The sequence below is a fragment of the Eutrema salsugineum genome, unplaced genomic scaffold, assembly GCF_000478725.1.
Source record: "Eutrema salsugineum unplaced genomic scaffold, Eutsalg1_0 scaffold_11, whole genome shotgun sequence".
Classification (NCBI taxonomy): domain Eukaryota; kingdom Viridiplantae; phylum Streptophyta; class Magnoliopsida; order Brassicales; family Brassicaceae; genus Eutrema; species Eutrema salsugineum.
The window spans coordinates 2,731,981-2,745,873 of NW_006256901.1; the positions used below are offsets into that span (position 1 = coordinate 2,731,981).

Here is a 13,893-nt window from a genome sequence, read left to right on the forward strand (position 1 = left end):
AAGTGATAGCTTTCTATACGAGTGAGTACATATACACAAAACAGACACAATTCAAATTTTTTTTTCTTCTCTTCTGAATATGAAATTATTTTTGTGCGAAACAGGCTCTCATCGATTCGAGCCCAAGGAAATCACAAATTTGATAACAGTTTAGAGCTTTGGTTTTCCACAAGTAGCTAGTTTCAATCTTTCTCTTACGTTTTCAAACTTAAGTTTGCTGTAACACTAGTTGTAACTGTAAGAATTATTTTGGGATCATGCATATATAATCAATGTGTTAAAAAGTGTTAAGGTTATTATTTAAAATAGTCAAAACTTTTTTTATTTTGATCACTAACTAGTAAAAACTTATGTAGTCATTTTAGTATAAAATAAAAGACTAAGATACATAAGTGTTATGAAACTTTAATGTGATGATACATTCAATAATTTCTAACTAGGTAGTAACTCGTACCCTGCACAGAGTGAAATTTATCTATTATTTTATACATTTATTTCAGAAAATTTTATTTAAAATATAACTTTGAGAAGCTCTCTGAACTTGACACCTCAGTATGTCATAATTATAAATCACACATGATACAATGATTTTTTTAATGTGTCTTTGTAAAATAATAATAGAAGATTTGAAGGGCCAAATTAGAAATTGTTTCTATATCTATTATATTAAAACAGAAACACTTTTAGTATTTGCTTCCAAACACTCTAAAATTTTAAATTTTTTTTATATATATATATAATTTAATTCCGAAAATTAGATATTAATTTAGATAACTAAAAATTCCCTTAAATATAAGTTATATGTATAGTCTATAGATATTAATTTAAATAGACTTTCTTAAATATAGGTTAAATTTAATTTAACATTTGAAATTTAAATAAGATTTTCAGAATAACACATATGATTAACTAATATCTTATTATATTTTTTTTTAATCATATTCTATCAGATTAAAAATTTACATATTGAAAATAGATAAATATTAATATTATATAATAATTTGATGGGACAAGTTAAATTTTTTTTTTTATAATTTTGGTCTTATACAGGTTAGGTTATCAAAGCATGCAAGATATTAAGAGATAATTATTTCAAATTTAGTAAACAGTTATATTATAAAGTAATATAAACGGGTGGGTTAGAATTATGATTTCATAATCATGGTCTTCTTTCGGTTAATAAAATGAGCGAGTTAGAAATATAGTTTTATAATAACTGTCACTTTTTGATTAATAAAATAATCGGGTTAAAATTATGTTTTATGATTATGGTGGTCATAATAATACTGAAAAAAATAAAAAAAATTATATCTAAACACAAATTTTTTTTATATCACTTATTAAAAAATTATATTTATAAAAAAACATAAATTAGATTACAAATTTTGATTAAAACAAAATTCTCGTGTAGATGCACGGGGTAAAATCTAGTATATATAGAAAGTTATGCTTTGCATGACCACCCTAACAAGAAATACAAAAAATTATCTGCATCACATCAACATAGATCTCCAACTATTCAGAATTTGTTGTGGATTAACGATTTCCAATAATCAGAGCATAAACTATAAATTCAAAAAGTACACTAAGCTTATGTTCTTATTAATCAAAGATTGGCGTGCTATAGTGGTTATTAAGAAAAAACCTACAATTGTAGCAAAACATCATGTTCAGTTTGTGTTGTACAGAACTTTAATCTCACATCTGTAATTATCTTTTCCGCCAAATAAATATCTTCACACTATAACTTGGGTAGTATTTTTATAGTTTGTAGGCTTATCAAACTGGGTAGTTTTGGCGAAATTAGACTCATTCCACGAACGCCACTAGTACACAGTTTATGAAAGGTGTGTATATTCGTGATTGCAAGCCATTTGTGATAAAATTCATCTCGATATATGTTGTCTCTGTCTCTCTAAGAGACAATTTCTCTATCTCTATTTCACTTTTAAGACACAAGGACAATTTAACATTACTAAAAATATAACCCCATACAAACTACCTATATAGGGGAAACTTGAAACTTATAACCCAAAAAAAAAAAAAAATGTAAGAAGAATGTACTCTCATACCCCAAAAAGGGAAGACAATTAAATCTAAAACCCTGATCATGAATAAGTATATTGAATAAGTACAAAAACATTGTTTCTCCCATGCAGATACTTCCACACATCCATTTTTTTTTGCTAAATGATAAATATTCATTAAAAAAAAAAAATTCAGGTGTTACAAATTGTGTTACCAAAATGTTCGACCTACAAGATTGGTCTCGTGGCAAAAAACGAGAAAAACATGTAAGCAAATGCAAACGATACTTAGTTGACACCGTAACTTTGAAGCAATTGATATCAAACAGTAGTGATAAAGAGCTTTCAACTCGGAGGAAAAACGAGACCAAAGTATGATTGAAAAAAGGAAGAGAAGAAGGAGTGAAAAAACATCCATTATGCAGACTAGAAGCTGTTTCATCTGGCAGCCTGAAAAAAGAACTATTCCTCTAAGGAGTTAGAGGAGACCCGAACAAAGACAGTCCTCAACGTCTGAGATTTGACATTTAACTAACAAACTTAGATCCATCACAAAGAAGAGATTACACTAACTACCAAAGCTTAGAAACGCTACTAACTCTACCAAGATCCTCCTCCCCATATCGGGGCGCACATAGCCAAGCAACAACAAGCTTAGATAACCTTACTACCTACTCCGAAAGCAAAATAAACATGACAAAGAACAAAACTAGATGTAACCTCAAGAAAGCCACACAAGCAAAACACTTACTCCAAACCGAAATTAAACAAGCACACAATCCATCAGCGATGAAACAAGGGGCCACCAGAGACAAATACCTAATGAAAGACGAGCACACACTCACTCACCGCCACCAAGAGAATAATGCACAGACCCATCAGCGAGAGCCACCGCCTTGAAAAACAACACCGATGGGATCTAGCCTAGAGACCACGCCAGTGGATGCCACAAGTCTGACACGCCCAGGATGGAAAGGATCTCAAGCAAAGAATATGAATATTAAACCACTAATTATTTCAAACTAAACAAACATTCACTTTTAATTTCTTTTGCTCAATTAATTATTTCCAAAGTCAATCATCAACTCAGTTCTCAATCAAGAGCAAAATGTTCTACAGAGAATGACACCCAAATCCAAATCTTCCCGAAGGACAGACAAAACGGTCTGCCACCCGTGACATCCGACCCAACTACAGTTAAGGCCCGCAAGTCGACCTGCCACCATTTTTTTTTATCACACAGATATCTACAGGATTCGCCAATACCCTCCCATGCGGTCATTGTTGGCCCCTATAGACATCACCAGTCCCTCAGCAAGAAATCTTGCACCTCATGGATTACCTGTAACGGGTACCTAACTTGATACTAATACAAGCAATACCGGTTTACCTCTAACAAAGAATCATTCATCTAGGTTGAAGACTCGCAAGCATGACTAAATTTTTTTACAAATCTAAGATTAAATCACCAAATCATCAACCAAACATTCACTCATTCTTCTAACAACCTAACTCACACTACAAGAAAACAGTTAATTGGCGACGACATTTAGCGACTGATTTGGCAGGGTCTAACTGTTACGACTAATTGGCGACTGATTTGCCTCCAATTTACGTCTCATAAAATTCAGTCGGCAATTAGTCGCTAATTAGCGACTAATTAAAACAGTCGTAACTGGGTCAGTATTTAACGACTAATTTAACGACTAATTTACGGTAGTCGGGAATTGGCGACTACTTTGCGACTACATTTCGGCCCAAAATAAAAAAAAATGTAAACAAAGCACAAATCCATTTAAACACTCGAGAAATCTCACCAAAAATTCGAGAACCCTAACCACTTAACAAAAATTCCCCAAATCCCTTCGACGAAACCCTAATCCCCTTTCTCTCCCAACCCAGAAATCTCACCAAAAATCCCCAAATCCCCAATTAGCAACTTGTTCTTCAACGATTAGAGGATGGGTGGTCGTGGTGGAAGGAAGAGAGGACGAGGCAGAGGAGGTGTGGCACCGTCGCAAGCCAGATCGCCGTCGCCTCTGCCAGGTCGTTACGACTTCACGCCCTCGCCATCGCCGCCGGTTGTCCCCACGCAGCAACCATCAGTATCCGTGAGGGATTATCCACCACCGGCGCAGTTGTTCCCGAACTCGCAGAATCCACATCGAGGACCAGAGTCTCGATCTCACGAGCAACCATCTCCACGCGGTCAACATCAACCATCTCCACGCGGTCAACAGCAATCTGTCTCTCAACAACAACACGAGCAAGCTTCTGACGCTCAAAGTGTATTTCCGGAAGAAGAAGAAGAAGCTCTATGCCCGGTGAATCTCGCGGAAGACCAGCAACGAATTCTCAATGCCTTGCTCACTCAGCCTGGCAGGGAAGCATACACCACAGTCCTCTCTCCCATAAAGAGGCCGAACACAACATGGTATGATTTCAAGTAATCTAATTGCATAGTTTAGGGTTTTTTGGCTAGAATTTGTATGATTGTTTAGAGTTGTTAGGGTACTTGGCTTAGAATTGTTATGATTTAGGGTTTAGAGTTGTTATGGTACTTGGCTTAGATTTGTTAGATTTGTTTATGGACTGTTTATTTTCTTATCTTAGTATTGGGTTTAGGATTGTAACTGTTTCTTTACTTTATTGTGTTCTTGCAGATTTGGGCGTGACAAGTCTTCCCTGACTCGGAAGATAACAAAAATTTTCTGTAACAAGTTCGATGGCCCATTTTATAGCTGGACATGTGTGCCTCGGGAGAGACAGGAAAGATTCTTTATTGAATTCGCGGTAAGGTTCTCTATCCATATTCTCCTTTTTTGTGTTGATACATATGAGCCATTTGTTTTTTATTGCTCACTAACATCATCTTCTCTATTTTTTTGGTAGAAAACCCACACTTGGGATCCTTTATTAACCGGTGTGGTTCAAGAAAGGTTTGAGAGAGTATGTCTCCTCCGGATGAAAGACATGGTCAGCAAGGTTAGGGCTTCTCGAGAACAACCAAACTGGATTGGAGATACCACTTGGAAACAAATGACAGAGTATTGGGACACTGAAGAAGCCAAAGAGAAGAGTTCCACCACATCAGCTGCTCGGATGTCTGAGCGTAATGGACTTGGTCCTCATGTTCACTTCTCAGGGCAGAAGTCATGCCTCCAAATCCAACAAGAAATGGTAAGTATATCAATTTTTAACTTTCTCATAAGTTATATATCATCTTTAGTTAGATGGGAACTAACTCTTTCTTTATATTGTTATCATTTCAGGAAGAAGAGTTGGGAAGACCGGTGAGCCTTGGTGAAGTTTTCATCAAGGTTCATACAAAACGAGATGGAACATTTGTAGACCGAAAGTCCAAGACTGTGGCTAAGGCTTATAGGAAGAACCTGGAATCCAAGTTGGCAACTCGCGGGATAGACTCAGAGACTTCAGATGGTACTTCACCATCGTTGGGGCTAACCATAGAAGAGGAGAATGAGATTTTTCTTCAGGTAAAGTCTTCGTTTTTTATTTTTGATGTGTTCTTTTATATTATGCTTTGCTTCTATAGCTTTCAAGTTGTTATTTTGTTTGATGCTTTGATGTTAATATATATGCATTGATGCTTTGATCCTTATTTTGTTTTTGCAGTCGACTTTCATAAATGAGCGAGGTATTCCTTATGGAATTGGAATTCTTTCAGAGACACATGTCAATGGAAAGAGGAAAAGCCCAGGAAGCTCTTCAACATACAAGGGATTGGAAGAGCAGCTACAAGAAGCTCATCGCAAAATAGAAGAACAAGCGGCTGAGAACTCCAAGCGTGAAGCAGAGCAACAAGCCAAGCTGGACAAGTTATCTATGGTGGAGAAGTATTTGACTGAAACTGATCCAAAGTTCATGGATTTTTTGGCTGCAAATCAAACTCTTCCAAGTGATCAAACTCACTCTTAAGGTTTTTCTATGTCTCTTTTTTAAGTATCTCGGCTCACTCTTTTGAACTTATCTCAATGGTTAAGTATGTAACCATTTGATCTTTGTTTAGTACCTTTTGGAACAATGGTTTTATGTCTTTTTTTAAAACAATGGTATTATGTAATATAATGACTTTTTGCATTTTACATTTGAATATTTTTTTGCTGTTAAATTGTTATTTAAAATGTAGAATGGATTCAAATTATCAGATTTGGAAGAATCTAATCGTAAAACTAGATTTTGCTTTCATTTATTGAAGCCGTCGCAATGCAGTCGTAAATCAGTCGGAATACAGTCATAAATACGTCGCAAAACAGTCGTTAAATTGCACCAAATATCATTCAATTATCGAACCATATGGTCGCCATTCAGTCGCAAATACGTCGCAACAACAGTCGTCAATCAGTCGCTAAGGTAATGACTACTTTGCGACTGATTAACTTCGTCAACATTTAGTCGTTATTCAGTCGGTATTTGGCGACTGATAGGCGACTAATTGATTTAGCGACTCAATATTAGCGACTGATGCTATTAGTCGGAACTCGGTCGTAAATTTAGTGTTAGCGACTAATTAGCAACTGTATATGAGGTTGCTAAATCTCTGTTTTCTTGTAGTGTCATCAAGCACTATCAATCATTCAATCATTCCATATCAACAAAACCTATTAACAATTCTAAAGCTTCAGTTTAAGAATGAACTAATCACATGCATCATTAAAACAAAGGTATAAAGAAACATGTTATAAGCGGTCATTGTTGCCCCCTATAGACATCACCCAGTCCCTCAGCATCATGGGGGACACTACTCATGAAGAAATACTTTTTACTTTGGCTAGGCACTACAGCTTGATCTAAGTTGCTCTGATTATACTTTCAACTCTCTAAAATTTCTCTCTAGAATTTACAAAAAACAGACATATATTTGTAAAAACAATTTTTTGGTTTGAATAATTTGACATTCACTTCCAAAAAAAGGAAGAAGAAAGTTTCCTTTTCCTAAACGATTAAAGAGTTTCTTTTTTCTTTTTTTCATTATGACACTCTTCAAACCCTAAATCGCGACTTCTCTCTCCCACTGTGAATCTCGGCGACCAACAAGCTCAAGCGACCCAAAAAAAAACAGCGTTTATCTCCTTCATATACGTCACTGCGTTTTACTTTGCAAAGAAAATCATTGTCGCCTTTGGAGTGGCCATTGTGAAATCAACTTCGGTAGTTGCTGCGATTCAAACCCTAAGATCTTTTAAGTTTGTGGGCGCGTCCAAAGTGGTGAACTGGAGATTTTTGTTGTGCGGACGCTATGGTTCGTCGGTCTTTAGTTATTGCAATAGCCGCACGAAAGGAGAAGAGAAGAAGGCTGAAAACGAAGAGGAGGTTGGTAAGAAGAAGAAGAAGACAAACAGTAAAAGCGATTCAGGATTCGGAAAATTGGGTCGCACCAGAGATTAATCAGGATCTCTTGACCGAGATTCTGGCGAGATTACCTGCGAAGTCCGTGATGAGATTCAAGTGCATCTCAAAGTTTTTGTTATCTCTCTTCTCCTCCAGAGATTTTTGCAACCGTTTCATTACGCTCCCGACATCTCAAAGTTTTGGTCTTTACATGTCTTTACTGGACCATGAAAACTACTCTAAGTCTCTGCTCCTATCATCAGCTCCAAGCACTTGTCCGTCTTCCTTAGAATTCGACCATGATCTGACCATCCGTAAGATGAGAGGTTGGTACTTGCGCGCGGTCCGTGGCTTTCTTTGCTTCACAGTTTTCAAAAAGGCACGTGTCTATAACCCTAGCACCAGACAACTTGTGATCTTACCTGCCGTAGTAGAATCCAATGTCATAGCTGAAGAAGATGTTTACAAAATCTTCTACTTTATCTGTTACGACCCTGTTAACGATCAATACAAACTACTCTGCTCAATTACGCAAGTATCAGACAATATGCTGCTAGAGATAAGGTCAGAGCTTTGGGTCTTTGTGCTAGAAGCTGGTGGTTCGTGGAAAAGGGTGGCAAAGGACTTTCCTTGTCATCTTCCTGATGGACTAGAGCTGAATATGAACGGAGTGTTATATTATTTGGCTTGGACTGATTTACATACTTCTTGTGTGCTTGTGAGATTCGACATCAGATCTGAGGAGCTTGATATGTTGCAAGTACCACGCAAGGCCGGAGATGTGCTAACTAGACTTGACAGGTGGTCGACTCAAATAGAGTATGGTGGGAAAGTAGCTGTTTTTGACTTCACCTTTCTCAAAGAGACTGGCAGGATTGATCTATGGGTTGTGGAAGATTGGAGTAAGAAGGAATGGTCGATGAAGACTCTAGTTTTGAAGCCTTGTCAGATGCATCTAATCACTGACAATAGATTGAAGCCAAGAAGTAGTATAAAAGGCAAAGTTATCTTGGTACCGCTTAGGTTGATTTCACCTTTTTATTTTCATTTGCTATGATCTGCATATATAGCAATGATCTGAAAAAAGGTTGAGATTAAAGGCATACCGGATCGCTGGTTTAATAAGGATGCCACAACCAGATATTTTGACGTGGAGCTTATGGATCCGTGTGAGAACATCAAGTACCTGAAAACTTGAAAAGCAAGTAATCGTATTTTTCAACTTCTTATATCGTTTAGTTTGTACTATTGAATTACTTATTTTCTTGAATTTATTTAATATCTATAAGTTATTATTGTTTGGCGTTTTTGTGGTTATAATTGGCATGCAGATGATAATATAGAATCCTTACCGTTGTGTAATATGCCTGGAACCTAACTGAACACACTAATGATGAATATAGAACCTTTAGTTTTCTGTAGATATAACCCTTAATTAGTGTTGATGACTTCTATCGGTCTATTTATCATAGTATCATCCCTCTTTGACTCTTTGCTAAGGCTCGAGCAATATTTGACAGCAAGCAATCAGCAGCAGAATCAGAGAGGTGAGAGTTGGCACCTCAATATAGGAAAGAAAAATATTCAAAAGATCTCAAAAATATTAGAAATCACACAAAACCATGTTGAAAACTTATGAAACATATTCCAAGTATTTAAACTTTGTTAGAAAGTACACAAACCCATTATGAAACTACGACATATTCAAAAGAATCCAACTTTTATAAGAAACTATAGAAACCTTTTAGGTCGTGAAAGTCACGAGCGCTTCTGTTAGGGTCAGTAGCTGAGAAGACTGTCTAGAGACCAGGACGAATTTGCCGAGAACATTTTCGGTGCTATAATCATCAGCGACGGTGTTATCTCCGCCGGCGAGAAGTTTGTACGGAGTCATCATGAAGGCCTTAACGATTAACCAACTCCAAAAATAGCTCCAAGACACTGAGCCACCATGTAAGCAACCGCTCTAAGGAGGGACACTTTCCGAGCTAAAAACAAACCATACGTCACGGCGGGTTAATGCGACCACGTACAATTAAACAAAAAATTTAGATCTTGAAAAATTATTTTAATTAATGAGTTTTAGGAGAGTTTTGGTGGAACGGTTATACCCGAGATACCGGCGGTGCAGTAAATGAGGACAAAGATCATGCCACCAAAGGCCCAAGCGATGCCGTTGCAAGGACCGGTCTGGTTATTGTTGCCAATGATGATAGCTACGGTTACGTAGAATAAGAGAAGGGTAGCTATAAACTTGGCGATGAGCGCTCTGTAGAAAGACCAGAAATTTAGTTCTCCCATGTCCAGAAGCGGTGCTGGAGGTGGATCCACCTAGTCTTTGCCATGTCGTCCTTCTTCACTGACTTCCTTAGACATCTTCTCTCTCTCTCTCTCTCTCTCTCTCTCTCTCTCTCTCTCTCTCTCTCTCTCTCTATCTCTCTCTCTCTCTCTCTCTCTCTCTCTCTCCCTCTCTCTCTCTAAGAAGCTTGGTTTCTCTCTAGCTATGGAGGTCGTCTATCTCACCCTCTCTCTCTCTTTGTTATGTTGGTTTTATAAGGGAATACTTTTAATGTAGATTTGGATTTGTTCTCAATGAAACTTTTTCTTAATCGTATGGTTTTCGACAAAATTTATAACCATGTCATGGTACATTCTGTAACTCAATTAGTGTCTAGATGTCATGAAACCTCACAAAATCAACTACTAATATAATTCTTCTAATTGTGAAGTACAAGTACTATTATCAATCTTACTGGTAAGTAAACTAAATAACAAATGCATGATATAAATGCTAAATTATTTTGTTAGTAATGTGTACCAGTGATTAAGATATAGAAAATGAATTAAAAGGAATACAACAAAACTCATGTGCTCTGTTGTAGTTAGTTAATAGAGTGATAAATGGATTGTGAATTCAAAGTGACCTAGGTGGTATAAAGAGGCGTTGGGCCTTGTGAGGGTAGACGTGTCTAAATGAACAAACTCAAATTTCGATTCTTGCATTGCCATCACATTAGGTTATGATTTCAAGAAAAAAAAAAAATCATGATTTAGGTTATCTTAGATCAAGCAATTGGAATATGGCATATCAAACAAAAGAATTGATTACAATAATTAGCAAACCCAAATTGGAAGTTGAAACTTGAACATCAAAAAAGCAATACAGAAAATGTTCAGAGCACTTGAAAAGAACTTACATGATGGACACAGGGAAAATGGCCAAAAATCAACCTGAATTAAATTTGATGTGCCAAAAAAATCCGAACTAAAATACAGTGCTAATAACTATCTAAACTCTAAAATAACTCAAATTTCCTATCCAAATTCTAATATATGTGTCAAAATTTATTTTGACTAACTTTAACGTTAGTCAACTGTTAAAAGAGGCTGACGTTGTCACTTTAATAAAAGTGACATCGTTTTTTTGTTGTAAAAAAAATCAAAAACTTATACTACATCGTTTTTTGTTGTAAAAAAAATCAAAAACTTATACTTTTACGTGGACTCGAACCTGTGACTATGTAATTTGTAGTTTAACGTGTGGACCAACTGAACTGTCATAAGATCTAAAGAGAACAAGTCATAAGATCTAAAGAGAACAAGTCATAAGATCAGCCATATATTAAAATCAAAGTTAATCAAGCTAGATTTTAACACATATATTAGATTTCGGATAGGAAATTTGAATTATTTTGAAGTTCAGATAGTTATTAGCACCGTTCGAATTTTTTTGGCACATTGAATTTAGTTCGGGTTGGTTTTGGCAGGACACATGCACTTGAAGGCAAACAATGTGAGGATGATCTCAGCGGAGAATGAGCCTCTGTCCAAAAAGTCACCATTGAAAATGTACGCATTCTCCTCAGAAGGGAGACCATTAAGCTCAAAGATAGTTAGGAGATCATAGAACTACAAATAACATGTCACAAAGGGAAGTCGGTGGACACTCTCAGATTCATTGGAGAGACACACAATTATGTAAGGAGAGTCAAACCATATCTGGCCATGAACATCACCGCAGACTGTGATCATGCTTGCCATTAACAACTAAAACTAATGACACGAAAAACATGAAATAGATGCCTTGATTCTAAGGAAGCGAAAAACAAATGCTATCATATTACAAAAAACTGCTATTGAGATATGGAACAAATATTCCTGGACACACAAATTGGGGCCATTAGTTGAAATCAATGTTTAAGTTCATTTTATTTATATTTATAATAGTTTTTTTTTTGTTTTTTAGATCACTTTGCTATATATTTACTAGTAAATTTCTAGGAAATAAATTTCCCTATATTCCCATGTTTCTAAATAGTAACCATTTGTGGTGAGAAATCTAGAAATACTTACACCTATAACATCTCCACATGTAAATACACAAACAAATCTTCAAAATCTTCAAGATTTTCTTGTCAAACCATCATCCAAGCTATACTATAAAAAGAGATGAAGTGTAGCCTTCCACTTAACTATTGAAAGCAAAAGAATTTGAAGAATGAAAAGCATATCCTTTAAACTTCTGCTATTGGTTTCCCTTCTTGTTGTCGTCTTTCGTAAGTATGCATACCTTACCAACAGTCTCCTTATAAACAAACAAATAAAATTAATTATTCATATCTCCTTACTAATAATTGAAAGTAATGTTTGTTCATAAAAGGCATTTTACAAATGAATTGAGCCTGAAGAAAACTAAAAACTATCCATTCAAATCAATTTTTGGTTTGTTTATGTTTCCTATTTTTTTTTAAAATCATTTTTGTTATACCTTTTTTGTTTGTTTTAAGGACAAAATAGTGTGGTGGCCGACTTGTGTACGACAGACGAAGAATGCAGAAGAATGTGCCTATGTGATGAAGTGTATTGCGACTTAAAGATTCATCAGTGTCACTTAAAGTTTAATGCTACGGATACAATTGATGTCAGTCCTTCCAAAACCCATTGTATTCCAGAAGATAAAAATTGTGGCGGAAGAGAAGGACCTCCACCGCGGCGATTAAAATTATAATGATAAAAATATATGTATATGTCTAATAAAAAGTTATTTACCAAAGATTTTGATCTGTTAGTGGGCATAGGTTTAGCAATGATACATCAAGATGGATTATGATAACATAAACTACAAAATTACCAAAAGAGTAATCTGAAAAAAAAATTACATTATTTCCCACAAATTCATATTGTTTTTAATAAATACATTATTTTGATCTGTTAGCCTGTTAGTGAGCATAGGAAAAAGAGACATGTTTCACCTCACAAAGTCGCAATATTCCATTTTCTTTTTCCTGGCTGAGTTTTAGTTTGGTTGTTGATGACTCTCTTTTTTATATTCTTTCTTTTAGTATCCACTCCGACTCTCATCGATTTTCTTGGTTCCTAACTCTCTTTGACCACTCAGTGTTCCCTATGGTATCATAAATCCACCAAACCAGTATCTTTGAGATAGGTGATGTCAAAAGCGGCTAATCTTCCACCATCAAAAGTCACTTTTTTCTTAAGTCTAAGTAGCACATTACGGGCTTTGCGAAGTACTTGCATCATATTCAACTCTATAGAGCTGAGGTCGAATCTCACAAGCACGTTAGTATGTATATCAATCCAAGAATAGATTATCCTGATGGGTGATTGGATTGTGGCCGATAAAGTCATTTATTTTAGCTTCTTCAAAATAAGATATTAGATTCTACCCAGATGAAGTCCGCAAGTCAAAGCCTCCCATCTCACGGATTGTCAGATCTTTGTAGGATACACTTCCTTAAATCTTTTGTTCACTCACCAAAAACTCTGGAACACACTGGTTTCCTATAGAACGCACAGATGTCCCTTGTCTGATCTCACTCTTGATCTAGCCTAGATGGCTTGGATTATATAATAACCTAACATTGCTATTAAGATATGGAACAATATTCTTTGGACCCATCAATTGGGGGTTGGGGCCATTCATTGGAAATCAATGTTTAAGTTCATCTTATTTATATTTTTTAAAATATTTTTGCTTTTTAAGATCATTTTGTTATATATATATATTCCCATGTTTATTAATAGTAACCACTTGTGGTAAGAAATCTAGAAATAATGGCCCCATTTTGTGTGTTCAAGAATATTTGTTCCATATCTCAATAGTTTTTGTAATATGATAGCATTTGTTTTTTCGCTTTCTTAGAATCAAGCCATCTATTTCATGGTTTTTTCCTGTCATTATATTTAGTTGTTAACACCACAAGGTACTGATGGATAGACATTAGAATAGCTGTGCGCAACTTGGATGAGTTGGGATCATTTAAGCAGTTAAGGCAGAGAAGTAGACGTGGGTAAAACTGATTAGAGCTGGAGGAACCAGCTGCATGTGTGCAGAGTATCTCCATAGCAAAAGCAGAGAAGCAGACGTGGACTAGTCGTCTTGTTGAGAATTAGTGCAAATTGCAACTAGAAGAAGATCGAAAAGAGAAAACAAACTGAGGAAAATAACCTTTTTAGTGTTTCTGTATTATAGTATGACTGAATAATTACAGAC

The 13,893-nt window shown here is 35.7% G+C and overlaps 3 protein-coding genes across 3 annotated transcripts; 2 read left to right on the forward strand and 1 right to left on the reverse strand.

The window, feature by feature from the left end:
- Positions 1-7,287: 7,287 nt before the first annotated feature.
- Positions 7,288-8,577, forward strand: LOC18026018 (F-box only protein 8). Its single transcript, XM_006409323.2, is given in 1 exon segment — positions 7,288-8,577. A coding segment is annotated over 1 exon segment (1,290 nt).
- A 523-nt stretch (positions 8,578-9,100) lies between these two features.
- Positions 9,101-9,755, reverse strand: LOC112089687 (probable aquaporin PIP2-8). The gene is given in 4 exon segments (XM_024160436.1): positions 9,101-9,178; positions 9,181-9,291; positions 9,294-9,397; positions 9,479-9,755. Coding segments are annotated over 4 exon segments (570 nt in total).
- A 2,122-nt stretch (positions 9,756-11,877) lies between these two features.
- Positions 11,878-12,387, forward strand: LOC112089973 (putative defensin-like protein 256). Its single transcript, XM_024160871.1, has 2 exons — positions 11,878-11,935; positions 12,167-12,387. The coding sequence occupies exons 1-2, from the start codon at positions 11,878-11,880 to the stop codon at positions 12,385-12,387; spliced, it is 279 nt and encodes a 92-aa protein (XP_024016639.1).
- The last annotated feature ends 1,506 nt before the right edge of the window (positions 12,388-13,893 follow it).

Bases quoted from the DNA above. Each gene is read 5' to 3' on its own strand.
- LOC112089973 (XM_024160871.1), top strand. From the start codon at position 11,878: ATGAAAAGCATATCCTTTAAACTTCTGCTATTGGTTTCCCTTCTTGTT. The intron at 11,936-12,166 runs GTAAGTATGCAT...GTTTGTTTTAAG, and splicing joins CCTTCTTGTTGTCGTCTTTC to GACAAAATAGTGTGGTGGCC.